Source organism: Plasmodium fragile (genome assembly GCF_000956335.1).
Source record: "Plasmodium fragile strain nilgiri unplaced genomic scaffold supercont1.2, whole genome shotgun sequence".
NCBI lineage: Eukaryota > Apicomplexa > Aconoidasida > Haemosporida > Plasmodiidae > Plasmodium > Plasmodium fragile.
Genome location: NW_012192582.1, coordinates 340,503 through 360,640, shown reverse-complemented (window position 1 = coordinate 360,640; position 20,138 = coordinate 340,503). Strand labels below are relative to the sequence as shown.

Below are 20,138 nucleotides of genomic sequence, written 5' to 3'. Positions count from 1 at the left end.
AAAAAAAAAAAAAAAAAAAAAAAAAAAAAAAAAAAAAAAAAAGACAAAAAAAATTCTCCAATTATATCATACGAGCCAACATATTAGGGCATTAGCCCTGTGCACATGTAACAAATGCGAATGGCACAGGTGTAACACATATATATGTAGATCGGTTGAACACACTTGTTCGTAACCACAAGTTTAATGGAGGGGGAACAGACACTACATCAGGTCTTTCTCCTCTTCTTGTTCTCATCCTTCTCTATCCGATTCGTGGTGCTAATCCTCTTGAGTTTTTCCTTTTCCTCTTCCGTTCGCTCTTCCTTCTTTTTACCCACATTTTTATATATATGGAATTCTTTCTCCGTTTTTAAGTTATCCTTTTTGTAATTCTTCCAGTTATTTACTCTTTCATCCCTTCCCTCAATCCACATTTTCCTTTCTTCTTCTTTTTTTTGCTCCTCCTTCATTTTTTCTTCTTCCTTTTCTTTAGCATATTGCAAATTGGCTAGCTTACATTTCTGTGCATATTCCATTTTTTCCTTTTGCACTTTTAGAAGATTTTCACATTCCTCGTTAATAAGTAGTTGCACCTCTTTACTAATTTCATACTCCTCTTCATTTTTGTTTAAATATTCGTTCAATTCATTTTTTATTTTTTTTAAATTTAATTTTTTAATAATGTTCTTCTTAGCCGTCTCGTAAACACTCTTGTACTGTTCCTTAATGTCGTCTCTTTTCAGTTCTTCATAAGCCTTATTTAAAATGTGGAAGGCTTCACCAGCTTTCTCAATTTTACATTTATCTGGGTGAATAAGAACGGACAGCCGCCTATACTTACTCTTAATCTTTTCCATGTCCACATCTTCATGTATATCAAATATTTCAAATGGGGAACTATTTTTATTTGCTAATAACCTATCAATTTCGCTTTGTGCATCCCCCTTATTTAGCTTTTTTCCTTCTCGTTGGTTTTCCATAGTGGACGAAATATTTTCAATGTCTTTCATAAAATCGTCAAACATATCATTCAGTGCGTCTTCACCTAGCTCGTCCGCTTCTTCCTTCTGCGTAATCTCATCACCGTTGTCTTCCATCGCGCTAGATGTATTATTGTCCTTTGGGTTCATATTTGGATCCGCGTCCTTTTCCCCACCCTGTACATTCGCTTCTCCATTTGTCGCTTCGTTCATTTTGCCTCTTTGCAAATTACAAACATTTAGCAAAGCGTATATTTATGCATACCACAGATGGGGAAAATAGAACAAACAGCATCCCTTCCAACAGATTCTGTCTGCCTCACCACAAAAAAAAAAAAAAAGAAAACACTTACATTTATGCTATACAGACTAGTCCTTTTAGAATTCACCCGTGGGGTTCACCAAATAGAGCAGCTATATTATATTATATTTGTACTCCCAAATTGGCTTAGATTCAAATATATGTGAAATGTATGAATTGCAATTCGTTATGCAACTCCTTTGTACCCCGCTTCTGTTCATGCAGCTTCTTTTTATGCTTGCGCATGGGCGTTTGTACCCCCTTCGGGTGAACGGTTAAGAATGTTAACAAAAAAGAAGCGCAAAAAAAAAAAAAAAACAGGAACACTCTTTTAATAGCAAAACATGTGATATATTATCCCATTCACCCATCCTATTTGCTGCGTTAACATCTAAGCACGCGAACCCGTTAATGGCTACCTAACCAATTTGGCCAAGGTGCCCAACACATAATTTTTTTTTTTCCATTGTTTCTGTGCACTTTGAAATGCCGCGTTAGCAAGGGGGCGGACGCGAACCCGGGGTGGGGCGTTCTACGCAGATGCAACAAATCGAATGTCAAATGGGACAATAAAACTCCTACATATATGCATGTTGCATAAGTATGTAGATACGTATGTTATATATATATATGTTCTTTTAAAACACATGCGCACGCATCGCGCGTTGTCATTTGTGTGAAATAAGTCCGACGAGAAAGTACTCCCCCTAAAATACCTCTCGCTTTTACACCCCTCTGTTTCGTAAAAATCAATTTTAACAAAAATGCTCAGTTTAGTTGTCCCCCCTAGGAAAAACTGCTGCAGTGGATTCACGAAATCGTTTTTGCTCAGCCAGGCATATTTGAAGCGTTCCACATTTACCTGCAAAAGTGCCAAACGTTTTTTTTTCCTGAGAAGGGGCTTCACAGAACTTAGTGCACATAAAAGCGGAGTCCCCATTTGGGATGCTCAAAACGCTTCCTACGCGTCGACCGGAGGTGCCAATAAAGACGGGGCCACATTCATCGAGGGGTCACAGGATGACCGCAGAGTCTGCGCAGAAGCGCCCTGTAAAGAGGCCCCCCTCGGAGGGATCCCTCCCGAGCAGCCTGCCCCCTCACCCGAACTAAGTGGTAGCCCGTCCTACGTAGACCGACGAAGGGCTCAACCAGGGGAGGATGCAGAATCCCTCCTTTGCAAAGACGAAGACGGAGGCGGCGAAACCAGCATAGAAGAGGCAGAAGAAATTGACAAAGACGCAAAGAGAAGCCTTCTGGAAGTATTCAAATACAAGAAATTTACAAATGTGCAAAACATAATATACGAAAATGTTATAAGAAAAAAAAAAACAAATGACCTACTCGTTCAGGCAAAAACAGGAACAGGGAAAACCATCTCATACCTACTTCTAGCAATAAATGACATTGAAAAAAATAGAATTATGAGTGTCCACACACTTATAATAGTACCCACGAGAGAACTGGCAAATCAAATTTATAACGAAGCAAAATTGCTGTTAACCTTTAAAAATAATATCAACGTGTTAACCCTAATTGGAGGAATCAAAAGAAGAGAAGATCAAATAAATCTGAGAAGAATTAAACCAGACATAGTTATCTGCACAGTAGGAAGGCTATTAGATCACTTTGAATGTACATACTTATTTAACACCCTGTTCGATAATTTGAAGATGCTCATAATTGATGAAGCAGACCAGCTGCTAAGCTTAGGCTACGAAAATGATATCAACAGAATGCTAACCTATTTGCCCAAGAACAGGAGGAACTTCCTGTTCTCAGCAACGCTAAGTCATAATATTGATGAAATAAGACAGAAAATGTGTAAGCAGGATTATATGTTCCTAAATTGTGTACAGGACCCTTCAAAACACACGAATGAACAGCTAAAGCAGTATGTAATTTTTCACAAAGCAGTTGACACGACTGTTATTTTGTACAATTTACTGATGGAGCATATGAGATTAAATCAATTCACATACAAAATATTAGTGTTTTTCCCAACTGCTAGAGCTACGTGGTTTTATGCAAATTTTTTTAAAACTCAACTAAAAATTTCGGTTTATGAAATTCATAGAAAAAAAGAACCTGCACAAAGACAAATAACAGCTAACAGATTTGCTGTAGAATCTGTAGGAATATTATTTACCTCAGACATAAGCTCTAGAGGAATTAACTACCCTGATGTAACCCTAATTATTCAAGTAAATTGTGCCATTTCGAGGGAGCAGTATATACATCGCGTTGGGAGAACAGCCAGAAGCAACAAAACAGGAACGGGCATTCTACTGCTGAATGAAGCAGATGAATTATTCTATCAACAAATAAAAGATTTAAATATTCAAGTGCTAAATACAAATGATTATTTATTAAAAAATGTTAACGTCTCCAATTATCTCAGCAGTTGGATGTCTAACACACAACTCCTTTACTTGGCTTATGCGTACTATTCTTCGCTCCTACGATTTTACAAAACAAAATATGCTACTCTTAAACTATCGGATGATGAAATTATTGACGTTGTTAATAATGCCTTGCTTTCCACCGGGCTCGTTGAGCAACCCCACATTTCCAGCAAGCTAGCCATTACATTAAATATGCAAAATAACACCAGGCTCAAAATTAGGAAAGACATCGATGACTTGCTGCTGTAGAGAGAGACCGCATATTTACCATCTCTGTCTGAGGTTGAAATGAACCCACAAGAAGGCGAATTATAATGCATACCTTAAGTGTAAGGGTACTATTAAAAATGGAGTTATCTGGTGGGAAATTGCCACATGTGAGTTTATTTGTGCACACGTTTCGTTACTAACCACGCGTTTGGATGTGGAGAAGCGGTAATAAAGAAGTCGTTCGCTTCTCTCCCCTCTTGCTAAAATTACGCTTAAAAAAAAAATAAACTTTCGCAAGAGTAACAAAGTAGAAATGGCCAAAAAGGGATGACACGCCATGCTCCTCCACGCCGCGCTTACAACAGAGGTTAAATCAAATTTTAGCTAACCCCATGGGGCTCCACATTTTGCATGTCTCTTACCACAACGGTGAGGTAAAAAGAGAGGGGTTCTTTTTTTTGTATATGTGTTTGTGGCTCCCTTTTTCTGCCTCATATGATCATCCACGATTATGTATTGTGCACCGCCTTCCTAACTACCTCTCTACACACACAGACGTTTCCCCCTAATACGTATAAATAACATTCCCCTCGATGAAAAAATACTTCTCCACCTTATCGTCGTAACATATGCCGTTAAACTGGCAGCCGTCCGTGAAAATGGAGTTTATTATTTCCCCGTTGGAATCTATTTCGAGAAACTTCCCCTTCTTTTGGCAACCACTTAAATCTTTGAGAAGCACAACAAAGTTCGTATTATCTGTGCATATGAACAAAGGGGAGTAGCAACCATCTATCTGAAGAAAGTGACACATAATATAAGAATTTCCTCTTTTAATTAATCTCACAATTTTATTTTCTTTCGTCAAACACACGTATATATCATGCGTCGTTCCCTTCTCATATACACATAGGTTATGTGCGTACGGCATGTTAGGGATATCTAGTGACATCATCGTTTCTATGTCTTTATTTACATAAAACAAGTTACACTTATTTTCTTCATTGATGTTTCCTGCATCGATAATATATAGCATGTTCCTTTTTTTATCATAAACCAAATTATTCACTCCTTGGAAATGCTGATCTTCGTACTCGTCTGTATACAGGTCCATTTCTTTCTTCTTGTTTATCACCATCAGCCCGCGGGTCACTTTAACATTTAGCGAAAGGAGGAGGGGTTAACATGTGCCAAATGGGGTTGCAAAAAAAAAAAAAAAAAAAAAAAAAAGGATAAGAATAATGCAGCAAATTAGTTGATAAAAATGCTATACATATTACACCATCAAGGTGTAAAACATAATGTCTGAGTATCTACTGAACCGTGACGGAGCGACACAAAATTAAACTAAATGTTAATTTCCCCACATACGGGACATATTGCATATAATGAGACAAGCAGGTTAAGTAACTGCCCTTTTGGGAGATGCTTCTCCATATCTAATGTGCACGTAGTACCCTTTCACAGTGTCTCACGATACTCTATATTGATATATATATTCAGCGTCACTGTGCATTGTATAGATGCTAATTTCTTTTTTTTTTTTTATTACTAGGGTCGAAAACGTAGAAGTTGTAATCGTTGTCCGCACACAAGCATTCCCCTTCAACATCAGCGCTATGATATCTCTCCCTCTCCGCGTGCAGAGTACTCGTTTTTTTTCTTCCATTTTGTGCATCTTCCCCGCTTTGACCTCTTTGACCATTTTCTCCGCTCTCGTTGCCACCGTCATCTGTGTCATCTCCATCTTCCTCTTCACTCGATGACGACGTGGAAGCTGATTTGTCTTTGCCTTTTCCATCCCATTTCTGGCTTTGCAATTTATACCTGAAAATTTCTCCCCCTGCTGCAATAACGCACAACGCACCTTCCACGTCTAAGCAAGGGGAATACAAATCAGAATCATTTTCGTAGAAAATTTCTATATTTTTTTTTCCTGATTTTTTTTTTCCCCTCGTTTCGTCTACTTTAAACGGGTAATTGACATCTAATTTGTAATCACCAGTGTCCATTTTATTTTATTTTTTTTTCCCTTATTGATGCTTATGCCGCTTTTATTTCCATCCCCTATTATTTTTGCTATGCCCCTTGTTGACGCTTCGTTTGTAAATGTCCCATGTCTGGAAGCTCCTCTACTTCTTCTTCTCGTTATTCACAGTGGATATGCCTTACCATAAGGTTGTTGCGCACTTTAGCGCCTGTGTACGTGCATTGAGTACGAAAAAACAAAAAAAAGAAAAAAAAAAAACTCATACAAAAATTTTACCAATCGAGACAATAGAAGGTTCTTACACGATTTATTCCGTATATAAACTTTTGTTCTCTCCTTCAGGCATATGATTGCTTCCCTGATGGTCATGGTCTACGGACATCGCTAACATTAGGGGCTTAATAAGTGTGTGACACACTCAGGAGGTAGAATTGAAGAGGGTTAAATTTTATGACAAGTAAAAAAAAAAAAAAATTGAAAATACGAATGGCAGCGCAGGTGCAATATTAGCCAACAGGAGCGCACCAAGGGGAAGGGCGGAAAAAAAAAAAAATTTCACATGCACGTTTTTACACATCCCAAGTTACAGTAAATTCATCATCCCATGAAAAGCGAAGTGAAAAAAATGTAAAAAACGGAAGATGGACACACAAAAAAATAAGTCGAAATGTAATTTAAAAAATTCCCTTCGTCACGCTAACTCTTTTTTACCTTTCCTGCTTTGTAGTTTTATGTGAAAATCGACATCGCTATATGTTCTTAAGATAAACTTTTTCCTGCGCATGTCTGAATCGGACAAAGACGTCAGGTCTCCTTCTACGGATTCTTTTCCTTTAACTCTTCTTTTATTCGTGCGCGTGCTTCCCCTATTTTGTGTACTGTCGTTGGGATCTTCCTTTTTACTTAACCCCACGAAATTGAGTATAGAATCTTTATGTGCATAATACAAATACGAGCAAACTGAAATTAGCGTTATCATTTTGATACGCGTAAATGTACTTCTCTGAAAATATATATGCGTGTATATATTCGTGAATATGCATGTCGGTCGTGGCTTGTGCCCCTCGCGTACGTCTCTAAATTAAAAAAATGAAAATCTTGGGGATGTCATCTGGTGTGCACTTCTGTCCATCCGTTATATCATATCCCCTCTAGACATGGTCGTTGTCATATGTTTTTATCCTTTACGTTTCTCTTAAATGTAATTAAGTGTTCTACTCCTGCGGGAAAACTCTTTGAACAAGTCCTGTGCGCCCCTTTTTAAACACGAATGTTCAGGTTAAGGTGGACGGACGCATTCATGTTGCGCATATAAATAGGTGGCACTATATTGTGTGCATCAACGTCGCTTGCGGGTGGCATAAAGCGTGCACATATATAATACACACATACACACACGCAGCCCTATAACTTCAAAAGTGACACACAAAAAAGGGCCATTTTGCCATACGCCGCTCGAAATTACTCTGTTACGCGAATTTTTTCATATAAATTGAAGAAAAACACAACAGTTGCAAATTCGTTGGGAACTTCTACATTATGAAAGAAAAAAAAAAGCGCAATGAACTTCACAAATCGGACTCAACAAAAGAGGAAAATTCATCAAGATGTGGTTGTAATTTTTTTTAAATTCCACTTGCTAATTGATAATTTTTTTTCTCTCGATATAATGTTGCACAGAGACGTGAAAGAACAAAAAAAAAAAAGTGTCCCTTAAACCGTTGTTCTTAAATTCTTCATTGTTCTGCCGCTGTCCCCGTAAGGGTTAAAGTTAAAAATGACAGGAAAAAAAATCCTCAAGTTGTGTGGAAATAAAGTCCAAAGCTTAAGAAAATAAACCGCCTTGTTCCATTTATGCAAAAATGTCATTTGACAATATCGTTTTTAAAAAGGCAGATTTACTGAAAAATGGATATACATAAATGTGCGTGTAAGAATGAATTTGTGAACATATTTGCAGGTTTTTTTTTCTTCGCAGTAAGCGAAAAAGTCTTGTTAAAAAATTAAAAAAAAAAGTAACGCGCCATCGCCATAAAAAAAAAAAAAAAAAAAAAAAAAAAAAACTTCATTCGTTAAGTATACAAAAGTTTTTTTTTTTTTAACGTTCTTCCTTGTTGGAGAATAATGCCACATATACAGCTTATTCATTAGTGACACAGTGGCGTGGAACTTGCCTACGCCAGTTGGCTTATTTGTTAATTTGGCCAAAAAGGCAACTCCGCTCGGGAATTTCGAGACAGCGGTGTATCCGTCTTCGCAACCTCCGCGCGTTTAATTTGGAAAATAGGGAAGAAGGGAAAGTTTAAGGAAGCCATAGATGGGCTAAAACAAACAAGCTAAACAAAAAGAACGATCCAGGAAACAATGCCATGCACACGCAATTTACCCGCGTTTGAAAAAAAGCGCGGCGTCCAGTGCGTTACCCATTCGTGTGTGCACAACTTTTTTCCCATTTTTTTTGTTACCGCGCACGCTAAATACCCTCGTCGTAAATTTCCTCGTGACCTACGTGCGGACTTTTATCGAGAGGCCGTTCAATGACCCATCTAGGGGGGTTCATATTTCTCTCAGATTTGTCCACGGGCCAATCGAGCAAGCAGTCATGTCTTTCTTCAGATGGAATATATTCCCCCTCGGACACAGATGGGCCTTTCTTAATTTGTTCTCGTCTTTTATCAATTTCTCTCAAAAACTTTTTCTTCTTCTCCCATAATATTTCTCTTTCCTGTTTCGATTGGGGACTTTCTGGGTCTATGTCATATTGCCTATGTACATCCTTTCTATAAAGCCATTTTTTGGCATCCTCCAATTCTTCTGCAGTTGTTTTATATTTATTCCATGGCACATCAGTATATCTATCTTTGTCCATATAAAATTCTGGGTTTCTAAATTCTTCCTGAACAGATCCATCATCACATGTGTGGCAATTATTGTATAGTGCATTTTCCATGTACTGAAAATTTTCAGATATATAATCAATAGTTTTTAATAGGGCACTTTTGGGCGTAATAGAACCATCCGTGTGCATTTCGACAATGTTAATTTCGCCAAGGGTATCCAAATTGATCCCTCTCCTTTGTCCCATAAATCCAAAATATTCCACAGGGGTACAACTACTGCTAAAATGAATAAAATTGTCTTTACAAATATCTCTATTTCGTGATTGGCTTCCATATTCTGGCATGACATATTCTTCAATGCTTTCAATTTTTACATCCATTTCTAAATAGCTGCCAGCGGACACGGAACAGATATACTGATTTTTGTTAACAATTTCGATTCCTTTTGGTAATTGCATATGTCCAGCCACAACGATCATGGGTCCCTTTATCCGAAATTTCCCTGTGATGTAATTATCAATATCTGCATGTTCAGGCACATTTTTAAAAGTTATATGTCTTAAATTCTGAGCTAAATCAAAAAAATTTTCTCGTACTCCAACTATACAATAAAATTCGTGTTTCATATTGGGGATTCTCAAAGCTGTAACTCGGCCTCCTTTTAAATGTTTTATCGCTACTCTTCTAAAGGCATTCAAAAAAATAGGAGACAATTCTACTTCATGGGAATGCATAAAAAAGTAGGTGTAAGCCCTTCCTTGATGATATTTTACAGGCTGAATTTGTTTAAATTTGAAACCAAATGTTTTCGGTCCCCCTTTTTTGGCATCAAAATATGATTCATCCAGCTGACTTTTGTTCAACTGATAAGAATCTATTGTGGACTTTTTCTCCTTACATAATTCATCGAAATATTTGTTATACGTATGAAAATCGTATACTTCAGGTTCATACTCCTCTGGTTTCCCTTCGTATGCCTTTCCTCCTTCGTATATGTATGGCGGCAACTTACCCTCTTTCCTATCTATTTTATCCGCCTTTTGTAAATCTATTTCTTTACCATCCTTTTTTGTTACATCACCCTTGTATACATTATACCTATGTTTTCCAGAAGCCTGTTTCCTGGACTTCATCCATAGGGAGTCTTCTCCTTCTAAATTATCTCCCTCTCCTTTCAACTCGTCTTTCAATTGGTCATCGTTCTGTCCAATTGCATTCGGGTTATCTTCCCCATTCAGCTGCGCCCCATCCTCCGTCCTTTCCTTCCCGTCTTCACCAAAAACATCGAAGCGAACAAGTTCTGGATCATCCTTGGATTCTTCATTTATTAAGTGGTCATCCCCTAACTGGTCGTCGTGCACATTGTCGTAATCTTGATCATCAAATTCTTCGTACTCATTCGAATCGTCTTCTTTGCTTAACTGGTCATCCCCAAATGAGCCGAACTTGAAAATGTCCCTGTTGCGAAAGTTTCTATTCCCAGACTCCTCTTTTGTGTAATATCGTCTAAGGTCGCTGCTTCTGCCTCTCGCTTTGCTGTCTAAGGGTGAGTGAAAAGAAGCAAGACCATGTGCACAAGAGATTAATGTACTATCTCTGTGAGGTATATGTACTTACGTCATGGAGGGGGTAGGGAATTCCCTTCGTGCAAACAGTTTCCACGCACATTTCTTTCCTCTTTTTCGTCTTACGCTTAGGGTATCCCGTGTGTACAGGCAAAAACGCAGGGTTTCTACTTTTCAATATTAAGCCGAAATGCGATGGATTAGCAGTAGCGAAGGCCAGGACTAGAAGTAGAATTAGCATCATATAGTATCTGTTTGCTGCTGGTGTGACTCTTCGCGCACTGCGTCTCACCAGGGTTCATTTTGACTTCTTCCAAAAAAAAAAAAAAGGGAGCATATCCAACCGCCGAGTAGGGAGGCTCATTGACAGGTGATTACATATGTACGCACACATATATATGCGTTGATATAATTGAGGGAGCCTCAAATAGGAGTGCTTCTTGTCTTTTCTTTTTTCCCTAATGTACACATACAACATGCGAAGCTCAAATGAAATTCACTAATTACGGGCAAGACATATTTTCATTTTCTTCGCAAGTAAAAGCAACCTATTTCATCACTAGCCATAAGGGTCCACTTCTTACAAGTTATAATGAGCTGGAACGAAATAAGCGCAGGTGGGTCTATTACAGACAGAGCCCTGTCTCAAATGTGTTGCAACCACGAGGTAGTTACCTACACCCTAATGCTTAAATGCGCAAACACGAGCATAGATTCTCCTCTTGTACACACACACGACGAATTCGTTCCAGCTAGATGGAGCGAAAGGCTTGTCCTTATAATTTCGGTACGCACATTTGTTCCTTTTTTTCCTGCTCAAATGGTTACCACTTCGCTTATCCTTACGGTGCCTTCTAAAACCCGCCTTATATATATATTTCTCTGCGGATTGGCAATTGTGAAATTTCCTGCTGTGAATAGGAATTCGAACGGGGGGGAGGGATCCATCTATACATGTGCATGTGTACGAATGTACATGTGCGTCCAAAGTTATGAGCACTGCTTATTATTACACTAATCCAATATACCTTTACGTTCGCGTTTTTTCAATTCGATTGTGCTGCTCTAACTTTGCTAATATATGCCTCCACTTTTTCATATTATCTCATTTTCCCATTCTCTTACATTCTTATTTACTTTTTCTTTTTTTTTTCCCCCTTTTTTTGTTCCTTTCCTTTCTTTTTTTTTTTTTTTTTTTTTTGCCTCTCTCACATGTTCGCTCTTGGTGCGACTTCAAAATTTATTTTTTCCCTGCCAGCACAAAATGTCAAATCATTATTCCACGGATACAATTTCTTAACTGTTAGATGTGTGCAATAATATTGTGAAAACAAAAAATTTTTTCCAGCATTTTTTGAGATTTTTTTTTTTTTTTTTTTGAAAATAGAAGTAACTTTTTAAAAAATAAAAATAAAAAAAAAATTAATCGAAGGAACGGGAAAAGGAAAAAGTAAATCCCATTTAGTACATATTTATATATGTACCGTGCGTGCCATGCGTTAATGGCGAAACTGCGTACTTGATGCTGTGCGTGTTATTCGCAAAATCGCAAGCAAGCAGGTACGTATGTACGTGTATACATATAACATGGCATGCTTACCTCTCTCAATCCGTTTTTTTCATCCCTTCCAGTTCATTCGATAGCTTACCCAAGTTGCAGCAAACTGTACAACTTCAGAGCATCATAGTATCGCTAAACTGTGAAAACGTTTCCATTTTGTGGGAGAGAGAAATTCTTCCACAAAGTTAACATCTTTTTAACCTTCATCATCTTGCGCAACTTCAAAAGGTACAAGTTTAACATCAAGTCGAGAAAGGTTTACATATGCATATATAAACGTATTGTGTGGAACATTCCCCCCGTTTTTTTTTGTGTAGGCCTAATGGAATTTTTTGAAAAATGCATACATATGGAGCCTGTACACGTGCATATATATGTCCTTTTTTAAACGATGTGGAAAGATTTTTAAGTCCATAACCGTTGGGAGATTTCTATATATTTTTTTTGTTTTTGTTTTACCCTCCTGTGATGGTCTATATGTACATGTGCCTGTATGTGTCTGTATTCGTGCCCACCTACATGTATATATTTATAAATATACACATAAAAGTGTGCATATCCCAGGCGCACGCTCCACGCGGACGCCACGCAGACTCCACACAGGAGGCACGCCCGTAACTATACATGCGCGAGACGAAGAGATATAATGGATAGCGGAGGAATCAGAAAAAGAAAAGATGCAAAAGACAACACAGTAAACATGCAAGGTGGGATGAATTTCCCATCAAATGAAGCCGCGGCAAATAGTGCAAACTGGAACAGCGGCAGTGTGACAAGAGGGAAAAATGAACATTGGGATTCGAAGAGAAATCAATTAGGGTTTTCCTCAAATGTGGGTTCAAGCGCCAGGAGGGACTCATCAAGCGATAATTCTAAATCTGACAAAAAGAAATCTGTAGGCATATTCAACAGTACGAACATTAGTGCTATATCAAATAACTGTATGAAGTCGTTTAACAATATGTTGAATAATATTAACTACAACATAAACAGCTCCGTAGGCCATGGCATTGGTGGAGGAGGCCACTTCAATAATAGACCAGGGGCCTCAGCGGATACCACCTTCTACGAAAATCAGTTTAAAAATCTGAACATCGCTAAAGGGATAAGTTACCTAAGCAATATTGCCAACCCACAGAATACATTTTCCTCCGATAGTAGGAATATGCCAGACAACAAAAGCAACTTTAACTTTTTCCGTGAGTACGAAAATAACCTAGCACAGAAAAGGGATAATAATACAAGTGGCACAAATCAGTACAGTAATTCCTCACAGGGGAATTATGCCAATGCCAGTAGAACAAATGTGACGAGGCCAACAAATAAAGGCATAGTTAATAGCCAAAATATTGAAAGCTTTTTAAATAATAAAGGAATTCAAAATCCAAATTATAACATCACAGGATTTGGAAATAATTACACAAGTGAAATAAATAACTTAAGAAATATAAATAATGATGAGACGTATTGTACATGTCTTGATAACCTCCTACGAAATCATGGAAATATTGATTCAAATGAAATGTTAAAATATAATGATAAAAATATTAATTGCTTAAACGATATAATATTCTTAGATGTCTACAGAGCATATAACGTTTTAACTTATATGCAAGAAAAAGTTAACATTATAATTTACACCATAAAAATAATTGGCAAAAAATTAAAAAAAAAACATGTCCCAGAGGAAGTAGTAATTTCTTTAGAGTTCCTAAATTTCTGTGTCAAGAATTTAGGCCTTTTTTTTGTTCGATTTCTAGATGAAAGTTTTATGAAAAAAATAAGTGCTCTCTTAAAAACAACAACTTTGAAAAAGTCAATTACGAAAGATGTCAAGTCCAAGTTATCAAAATTTCTCATCGTCCCAATTATACACCCAGGAGTAGCAACAGATCCAAGACTCCATTTTATAAAGAGAAAAATACTCTTCATGTTACAATTATGGCATGATTCCTTTATCCTCCATCAACATGTAGCTGCTGCTGTTTTTGATGAATATAAATCCTTGAAGGAAAAAGGAATTACCTTCCCCATTATTAATAAGGCTGAAAAATTTTATGTCAAAAATGCAGACACCTCACCATCCTTCTCCGACGATAATATACTTCACGAATTGCCTCTCAACTTGCCACAAATTAATAATATCATGAAATGTTTAAAAGAAATTAAACACATGAATAATGATGAGGAAAAGTCAAAATGCATTACAGTCGTTGCTAAGTATAAAGATCTTGTCTTCCAAAGTATTAATAAATTGTCCGACTACAAGGGCAATGTCAACATTTCTGTTACGCTAAATTCACTTCTCTACATCAATGACCAGATATGTATTTTTGAAAAATGGGAAAAGGAGCGAGAAAACGCGGACGGAAGCGAAAATGGGTTTAAGTCCACCCCGAGGGGCAAGACAACCGAAGAGGAAACAGAAAAACTCAAGCAAAAGGGTAAGAAAAAGAAAAACAAAAAGAAGGAAAATTTGGACCAATCAAATATGAACGAAATTATTTTTAACAAATACGACCCATGGAATACAGAAAAGAAGGAAGATAAAAATCAAGCGGAACAAGAAAAAGATATCTTTTTCAACGAACCGGTGGAAAAATTTACCAGCGCCCCTTCTGCCAATTTTATGAACAAAGAGGTAGCAACCCCATTTAACGGTAAAAAAGGTGCCCCTTACGACAGTGAAAATATGTTTTCATTTTTTGGTGAGGAATCCATCAAACCGGAGGAAGGAAAAACTACACCTAAAAAGGATAACGAGCTGGAGGACGACAAATATAGCTTTTTCAACGAACTCCACTTTAGTAATGATTCTGCTCATCAGCCAAGTCAAAACATTCAACCGGGTCTGGGTAGCCTTAACGTCACTTCCCAAACCACAGCGCAGAAACCATCGAATCAACTGCCCCCCCTTCATTTGGCGCAACAGGATGGTAACTCACCCAACAATAGAACAAATCGAAATAACAATTTTGATAGTGGCCAAGGTAAGAATAATTTATCACCAAAGGGACAGGGACAAAATTCAAATATCCATTCAAACACATCCAATGGCCTTCCCCCCCATGGCTACAATTTCCCATTACACAAAAATGAGAGACAGGAAGTAGTTTCCATTCCTGGGATGACAAACCCCTCGCCCATTATTCATATATTAACAAGTGAACCACACGAAGAAAACTTCCAAGTAAACTTAACAAACGACAGTTTCGACTTAACACAAATTGAAATTTCTAACCACTCATACTTCAGTGAGAAAAGTAAAAACCTACACGGAGGATTTAGTGGTGACTCTCTCACTAATGACACAAATGTGACCTCTGCCAATATACAAAATGGTACTGTAGTAAAAGCTAGTAACATAAACGACCTTGCCAGTCGAAATAATTCACAGAGAGGGGGGAACAAAGGCATTATGTCCATGGATAGCGTCCCCCCTTTTAATGCAATCAATTTTGATAATATAATTGATTCTGTAGGAAGTAACCAAAATGCGTTTAAGCAAAATGAACCGAAAATTACTGCGCAGAGGAACATCACCAAGGAGGAAGCTCTTACCAGCGAAAAGGCAAATGAAGCTAACTTTGATTATTTATTCGAAACGTTTGATTTTGCCCCATCGGATAATAACAGTGCTGAGGCGAACGTGAAAATGAATGCAAGTGCCGTTGCTCAAAAACAGAACAATTTGAAAACCCCGCCCGATGTAGCACCAAGCGAAGCGAATAAACAAATAAATGCAAAGGGTATGTGCGAGATGCCAATCGAAAATGTGCATGGAGGAACATCTGACATGGTGCTGGACCAAGTGAACAAGGAAGCCACAAGTATGAACGCAAAGCACAACCCAGTCAGTCACAACACAGTAAATAAGGATGACTTGTACAGCCACCTAGACCACCTGACCCCCGTCAGTAGCGTCAATGATGAATCGATCAGCGGAGATGATAAAATTTCATTCCACAAACACAAAAGTAATAGTGACAGCCCAAATAATACTTCGTATTTGGAGGAAGAAATTCCAAAAAAGGGTTTTCAGAAGGGTGGGAAAGTTGGTCAAAGCAAGGAGGAACAACACGTTCAAGAGAAGCACCCAGGCAGCACCCTCATAGCTGAGGAAAAAGAAAACGAAAAGAATAAAAAGGAAGACATCTCCGATGAGGTAAGCAACTCCGATTCCAATGATATAAACTTTGACGAGATCGACGAAATAACGAAAGCAATAGATGACCTCAACGATAACTTTGAACATATGAATATATATAAATATGATAATTAAATACAGAGGAATTCATAAGACGTACACAACGGGAGATCCATTCTGGCATGATTGTCGAATAGGCAGGGAAATTTTTACACTCCCTTGTACCCTATGTCCTATATTCTCCCTTATGTACTTCTTAATCGATCAGGATATATTTTTTATTTATTTGTTTTTTTTGTACTTATGAAAAAAAGTTTTTAATTCATTTTCCCCCCTTTTTTTTCATTAATATACATGCTACATGCTATTACACATTTTTGCGTCTGTCTCTGATAAAATTGTTTGAATGTTTTTTTTTTATTTTTTTTTACGTATATAATAACTTTTTTTTTTTTTTTAAATTAAAAAGTTTGAATTTGTTTTTTAATAAAAGTAATAAAAAAAGGTTAACATCCTGGGAAGAAGGGACATGCGTCCATCTCCCCGTGTTGCATGCAATGTTGTGTTGCCCCTTCCTATACAGGATGCACACCTTTCCGTTGAATACAGTTTTAAAAACATCATTTGGAAATTGAGGGAATGGGGGAGGAGTAATGTGTTACAGAGGGCGTGCATGATCGATACTCGACCTTGTCACAGGGCTGATAAGGCAAATGTGATTACAAATGGACGTGAAAATGTAAGCACGAGGGGGGTACACAAATTGGGAAGAAATGCAGTAGGACGGCTAAGCCCCTTATATACACATGTATACATCATGTAGGCACGATGGAAGAAGCTGCTATTAAAGTGGGCAATTCGAAATTTATACGAAACCTCGGGGAAACTCTCACCATAACACTACATGTACATACATGTGCGTGTTCAAAGTTGCCTTTTTTGGATTTGATTTGTAGTTCTCCACCTTGCGCACTCCTTGCATTTTTTTTTTTTTTTTTTTTTTTTTTGTATGTGTGCACAAATCAGGCATGTGCAGGGTCATCCGAGGAATCGTGAAGTAGGACATATTCTCGCGCTGAACTTCCAAACCGTAGTATGTCAGTTTGTCTGCACATTGGGGGAAGAGGGGAAATATATGTTTTTGTGTTATCACCTCATAACAGGAACACATTCGGGGGGACATGGATAATTCGCACATGAAGGAGCCACAACGAGTTATAACTCTATGGGGCAGCTCTTTAACATAGCTAGCGCACTCAGGGACGATACATCTCCGTAGTGTTCCTAGCAGCTTCCCCTCTGGCCGCATCTCACACTTACCTCAATTCGTAGTACTTGTTAGGCTCGATTAGGTCGTTGTTCAAATATGACCCATTGGTGCTACTCAGGTCCAGGAGAAAGGGCAGAACTTCGCTTTCATGCTTCTTAAATTGTATTATCGCGTGCTGCTTGGATATGCTGGGATTTGCTAGCTTTATGTCTACCACCAAATCGTCCTTTCCAATTAGGTAGCATGATTTGCGGTGTAAGTGGAGTATTTCTGCACGAAGGGGGGAGAGGGGAGGGAAATGGTGTGCTATTAGATTGCCAATGAAGTAACGTAGGTGAATCACCAAATGGGAGTTACTCACACAGAGTGATGTTCCCCCCCTCATTTATTCCTTTATGTGTACTATCACCACGTATGTGGCTGCTCGCTGGTACCTATGGTAACCTCCTCGCGTATCTCACTTGGCGCACCCCTTTTGGAGGACATATCCCAAAATGTACCCTCGCTGTTTTTTCTTTTTTTTTTTTTTTTTTGTGAACTTACCCGCAGGATCTTTCGTGTTGGCATTGAGGAACACGTACAATCTCCACTTCTTATCCGGAAGCTCGGCGTCTATACTTTCAATATACTTCAACTCTACTCCATTTTTATACTTCTTGTCCTGTGCAAGTAACCCCGAGGGGTTGAAATTCTTCTTTTCCTTTGGCTCATTTGTATTTGCTTCTTCCCCTTCTTCAGCATCTTTCTGTTCGTCTTTTTTTACATGGACATTTTCTGAACTATTACCCCTCTCCTCGTGGTCGTAACTATGCATATCGTCCTTATCCCTTTTGCTGTCTCTTCGATGTTTGTCTTCTCTGTGACGCCTGTGCCGGTTATCATATTCATTATGCTGTCCCGTGCCCGTTTCACTACTGCTGTCATAACTGGGGAACCCGCTACGATCAGCACGCCTGCTGTCTCTGAACATTTTATTTTTTTCCTTTTGATAATATTTTTTTTTTCTTTCCCATGTTGGTTCTTCATTTGTGTGTGATCTGCTGCTACTACGATTTTTGCGTTTTAATTTTTTGGAAATGTGTTCCCTTTTACGTCCATCGTCTTCGCTTTGCATGAGTTCGGTTTGATCGGCACGCGTTTTCCTCTTGCCGTGAGACGTCATTTGTTTGTTCTGGCACCTGTGTTCAGATCGCCTGTTTCTAATGGAATGGCGCTGTTCGTCCTCTCGGTCTGCGCGGCGCGCTCGTCGTCCTGGGCGATCGCAGCTGTCGCGAGCATCGCGACTTTGGCCACGTCGCCTGCTTGGACCGCTTCGACCACTTGGACCACTTCTGCTGCGTCTGCCCCTTTTGCAGCTACTTCCTCTTCTGCCACTCCTACTTCTCCCACTTGTGTCGCTACTTGGGCTTCCGCTGCCGCCACGACCCCGCCTCTCGGCATGCACTGTGTACTGCGTACACTCTACTGTTTTTCCATCCATTTCTAACCTAGCATTTTTTTCATACTTATCATAATCTGTGCACCTCTCTCATGTTTCTGGAATTTTGCATAAAATCCAGTTTTCTCCGCCCCTTAAAACTTCCCACACTTTTGTTCTTTGTGCCTTTTTCATTGTCGCGGCAAGAATATCTTCTGCCGCTTCATCATGTTTCTCTCCATTTGTTCATAGCTTTGTGCGTTGGCCATATTGTGCTCGTTATAATAGTTCTCGTTATTATAAAAGTGCTCGTTCGCGTGCGCATTTCTATTTTCCCCGTTCAACACCCTTTCGAGGCCATTTTGAAAGCCACTTCTACGTGCATTTTCAAGTGCACTTGCGGGATATATTTGGGCACCATTTTGGAGAGCACCTCTGCTGTCATGTTGAAAGGCAATTCTGTGGTTTCTCTTACAGTTACAGCGACGATTTAGCCCATTTGCCCCGTTCAGCCCATTTGGCGCATTCAACCCATTCTGCCCATTTGTCATTCGGTAATCTGGCTGGGAAATCACGTCGTCCTCCTTTACGTCTTCCAAGACTTCCTCCATGCGTCGAAGAATAAATTTCTCTTCCTCTGTCAATCCCTTTTCCCACATTTTTCCGAAATCGCCTACGGACTCGTCGCACGAATAATCAGTGTCACTCAAATAATTACCATTGTATACATCGAGATATGCCTCGTCCTCATCCCTAACAGCTGGCATGTTTTCGTTTTTTAAGAAGCATATGTGTAAAAAGTCGTTGTATCTCGCTCTGATGCCGTTTAATATATCGTCCGAATTGTCTGCACTGTCTCTGTGGTTCTCGTTTTCTGCGACGACCGCGTTCATTGCATTTGCTGGTGTTGACTCACTATGTGTATTACCTTGTGCGGGCGAGTCCTCCATGTTTCTTTGTGAAGCGTTTAAACCTACAATTGCAGTGCCATTATCAGTCACGGATTCCTTTGGAGATGGGTTTTCATTCGTGTATTCGCCTTGCCCCACCACTCTGTCGACCTCTGCGATGTTGTTGTATATTGCGATATCGTCGTATATGGCAAAGTCGTTGTGAGCTCCTATTCCATTGGGAACTATCATTGCATTGCGCGCTGCGATTCTATGGGGAGATACCATTCCGTTGTGCATGGCGACCCTATTTGGAGATACCATTCCGTTGTGCATGGCGACCCTATTTGGAGATACCATTCCGTTGTGCATGGCGACCCTATTTGGAGATACCATTCCATTGTGCGTGGCAGATCTATTCGGATATAACATTCCGCTGTGTGTTGCCATTCGGTTGTGAGCTGCTATTCCATTGTGAGGTACAGTTATGTTAGGACTTGCCATTCCGCTGTGTGTTGCCATTCGGTTGTGACCTGCTATTCCATTGTGAGGTACAGTTCTGTTAGGACTTGCCATTCCGCTG

The 20,138-nt window shown here is 38.9% G+C and overlaps 8 protein-coding genes across 8 annotated transcripts; 2 read left to right on the top strand and 6 right to left on the bottom strand.

The window, feature by feature from the left end:
- Window positions 1–209: 209 nt before the first annotated feature.
- AK88_00249 (uncharacterized protein) lies at window positions 210–1,175 on the bottom strand (the record flags this gene model as incomplete). The annotated part of the gene is made up of 1 exon (XM_012477900.1): window positions 210–1,175. One exon carries the CDS (start codon window positions 1,173–1,175, stop codon window positions 210–212), a length of 966 nt encoding a protein of 321 aa, XP_012333323.1.
- An 852-nt stretch (window positions 1,176–2,027) lies between these two features.
- On the top strand, window positions 2,028–3,914 carry AK88_00248 (uncharacterized protein; the record flags this gene model as incomplete). The annotated part of the gene is made up of 2 exons (XM_012477899.1): window positions 2,028–2,294; window positions 2,352–3,914. The coding sequence occupies 2 exons, from the start codon at window positions 2,028–2,030 to the stop codon at window positions 3,912–3,914; spliced, it is 1,830 nt and encodes a 609-aa protein (XP_012333322.1).
- Window positions 3,915–4,440: 526 nt separating this feature from the next.
- AK88_00247 (uncharacterized protein) lies at window positions 4,441–5,887 on the bottom strand (the record flags this gene model as incomplete). The annotated part of the gene is made up of 2 exons (XM_012477898.1): window positions 4,441–5,027; window positions 5,428–5,887. 2 exons carry the CDS (start codon window positions 5,885–5,887, stop codon window positions 4,441–4,443), a joined length of 1,047 nt encoding a protein of 348 aa, XP_012333321.1.
- A 669-nt stretch (window positions 5,888–6,556) lies between these two features.
- AK88_00246 (uncharacterized protein) lies at window positions 6,557–6,844 on the bottom strand (the record flags this gene model as incomplete). The annotated part of the gene is made up of 1 exon (XM_012477897.1): window positions 6,557–6,844. The coding sequence occupies one exon, from the start codon at window positions 6,842–6,844 to the stop codon at window positions 6,557–6,559; it is 288 nt and encodes a 95-aa protein (XP_012333320.1).
- Window positions 6,845–8,338: 1,494 nt separating this feature from the next.
- On the bottom strand, window positions 8,339–10,572 carry AK88_00245 (uncharacterized protein; the record flags this gene model as incomplete). The annotated part of the gene is made up of 2 exons (XM_012477896.1): window positions 8,339–10,245; window positions 10,494–10,572. The coding sequence occupies 2 exons, from the start codon at window positions 10,570–10,572 to the stop codon at window positions 8,339–8,341; spliced, it is 1,986 nt and encodes a 661-aa protein (XP_012333319.1).
- Window positions 10,573–12,477: 1,905 nt separating this feature from the next.
- AK88_00244 (uncharacterized protein) lies at window positions 12,478–16,113 on the top strand (the record flags this gene model as incomplete). The annotated part of the gene is made up of 1 exon (XM_012477895.1): window positions 12,478–16,113. One exon carries the CDS (start codon window positions 12,478–12,480, stop codon window positions 16,111–16,113), a length of 3,636 nt encoding a protein of 1,211 aa, XP_012333318.1.
- An 887-nt stretch (window positions 16,114–17,000) lies between these two features.
- Window positions 17,001–18,728, bottom strand: AK88_00243 (uncharacterized protein; the record flags this gene model as incomplete). The annotated part of the gene is made up of 3 exons (XM_012477894.1): window positions 17,001–17,085; window positions 17,299–17,518; window positions 17,792–18,728. The coding sequence occupies 3 exons, from the start codon at window positions 18,726–18,728 to the stop codon at window positions 17,001–17,003; spliced, it is 1,242 nt and encodes a 413-aa protein (XP_012333317.1).
- A 128-nt stretch (window positions 18,729–18,856) lies between these two features.
- AK88_00242 (uncharacterized protein) lies at window positions 18,857–20,131 on the bottom strand (the record flags this gene model as incomplete). The annotated part of the gene is made up of 1 exon (XM_012477893.1): window positions 18,857–20,131. The coding sequence occupies one exon, from the start codon at window positions 20,129–20,131 to the stop codon at window positions 18,857–18,859; it is 1,275 nt and encodes a 424-aa protein (XP_012333316.1).
- Window positions 20,132–20,138: the final 7 nt, after the last annotated feature.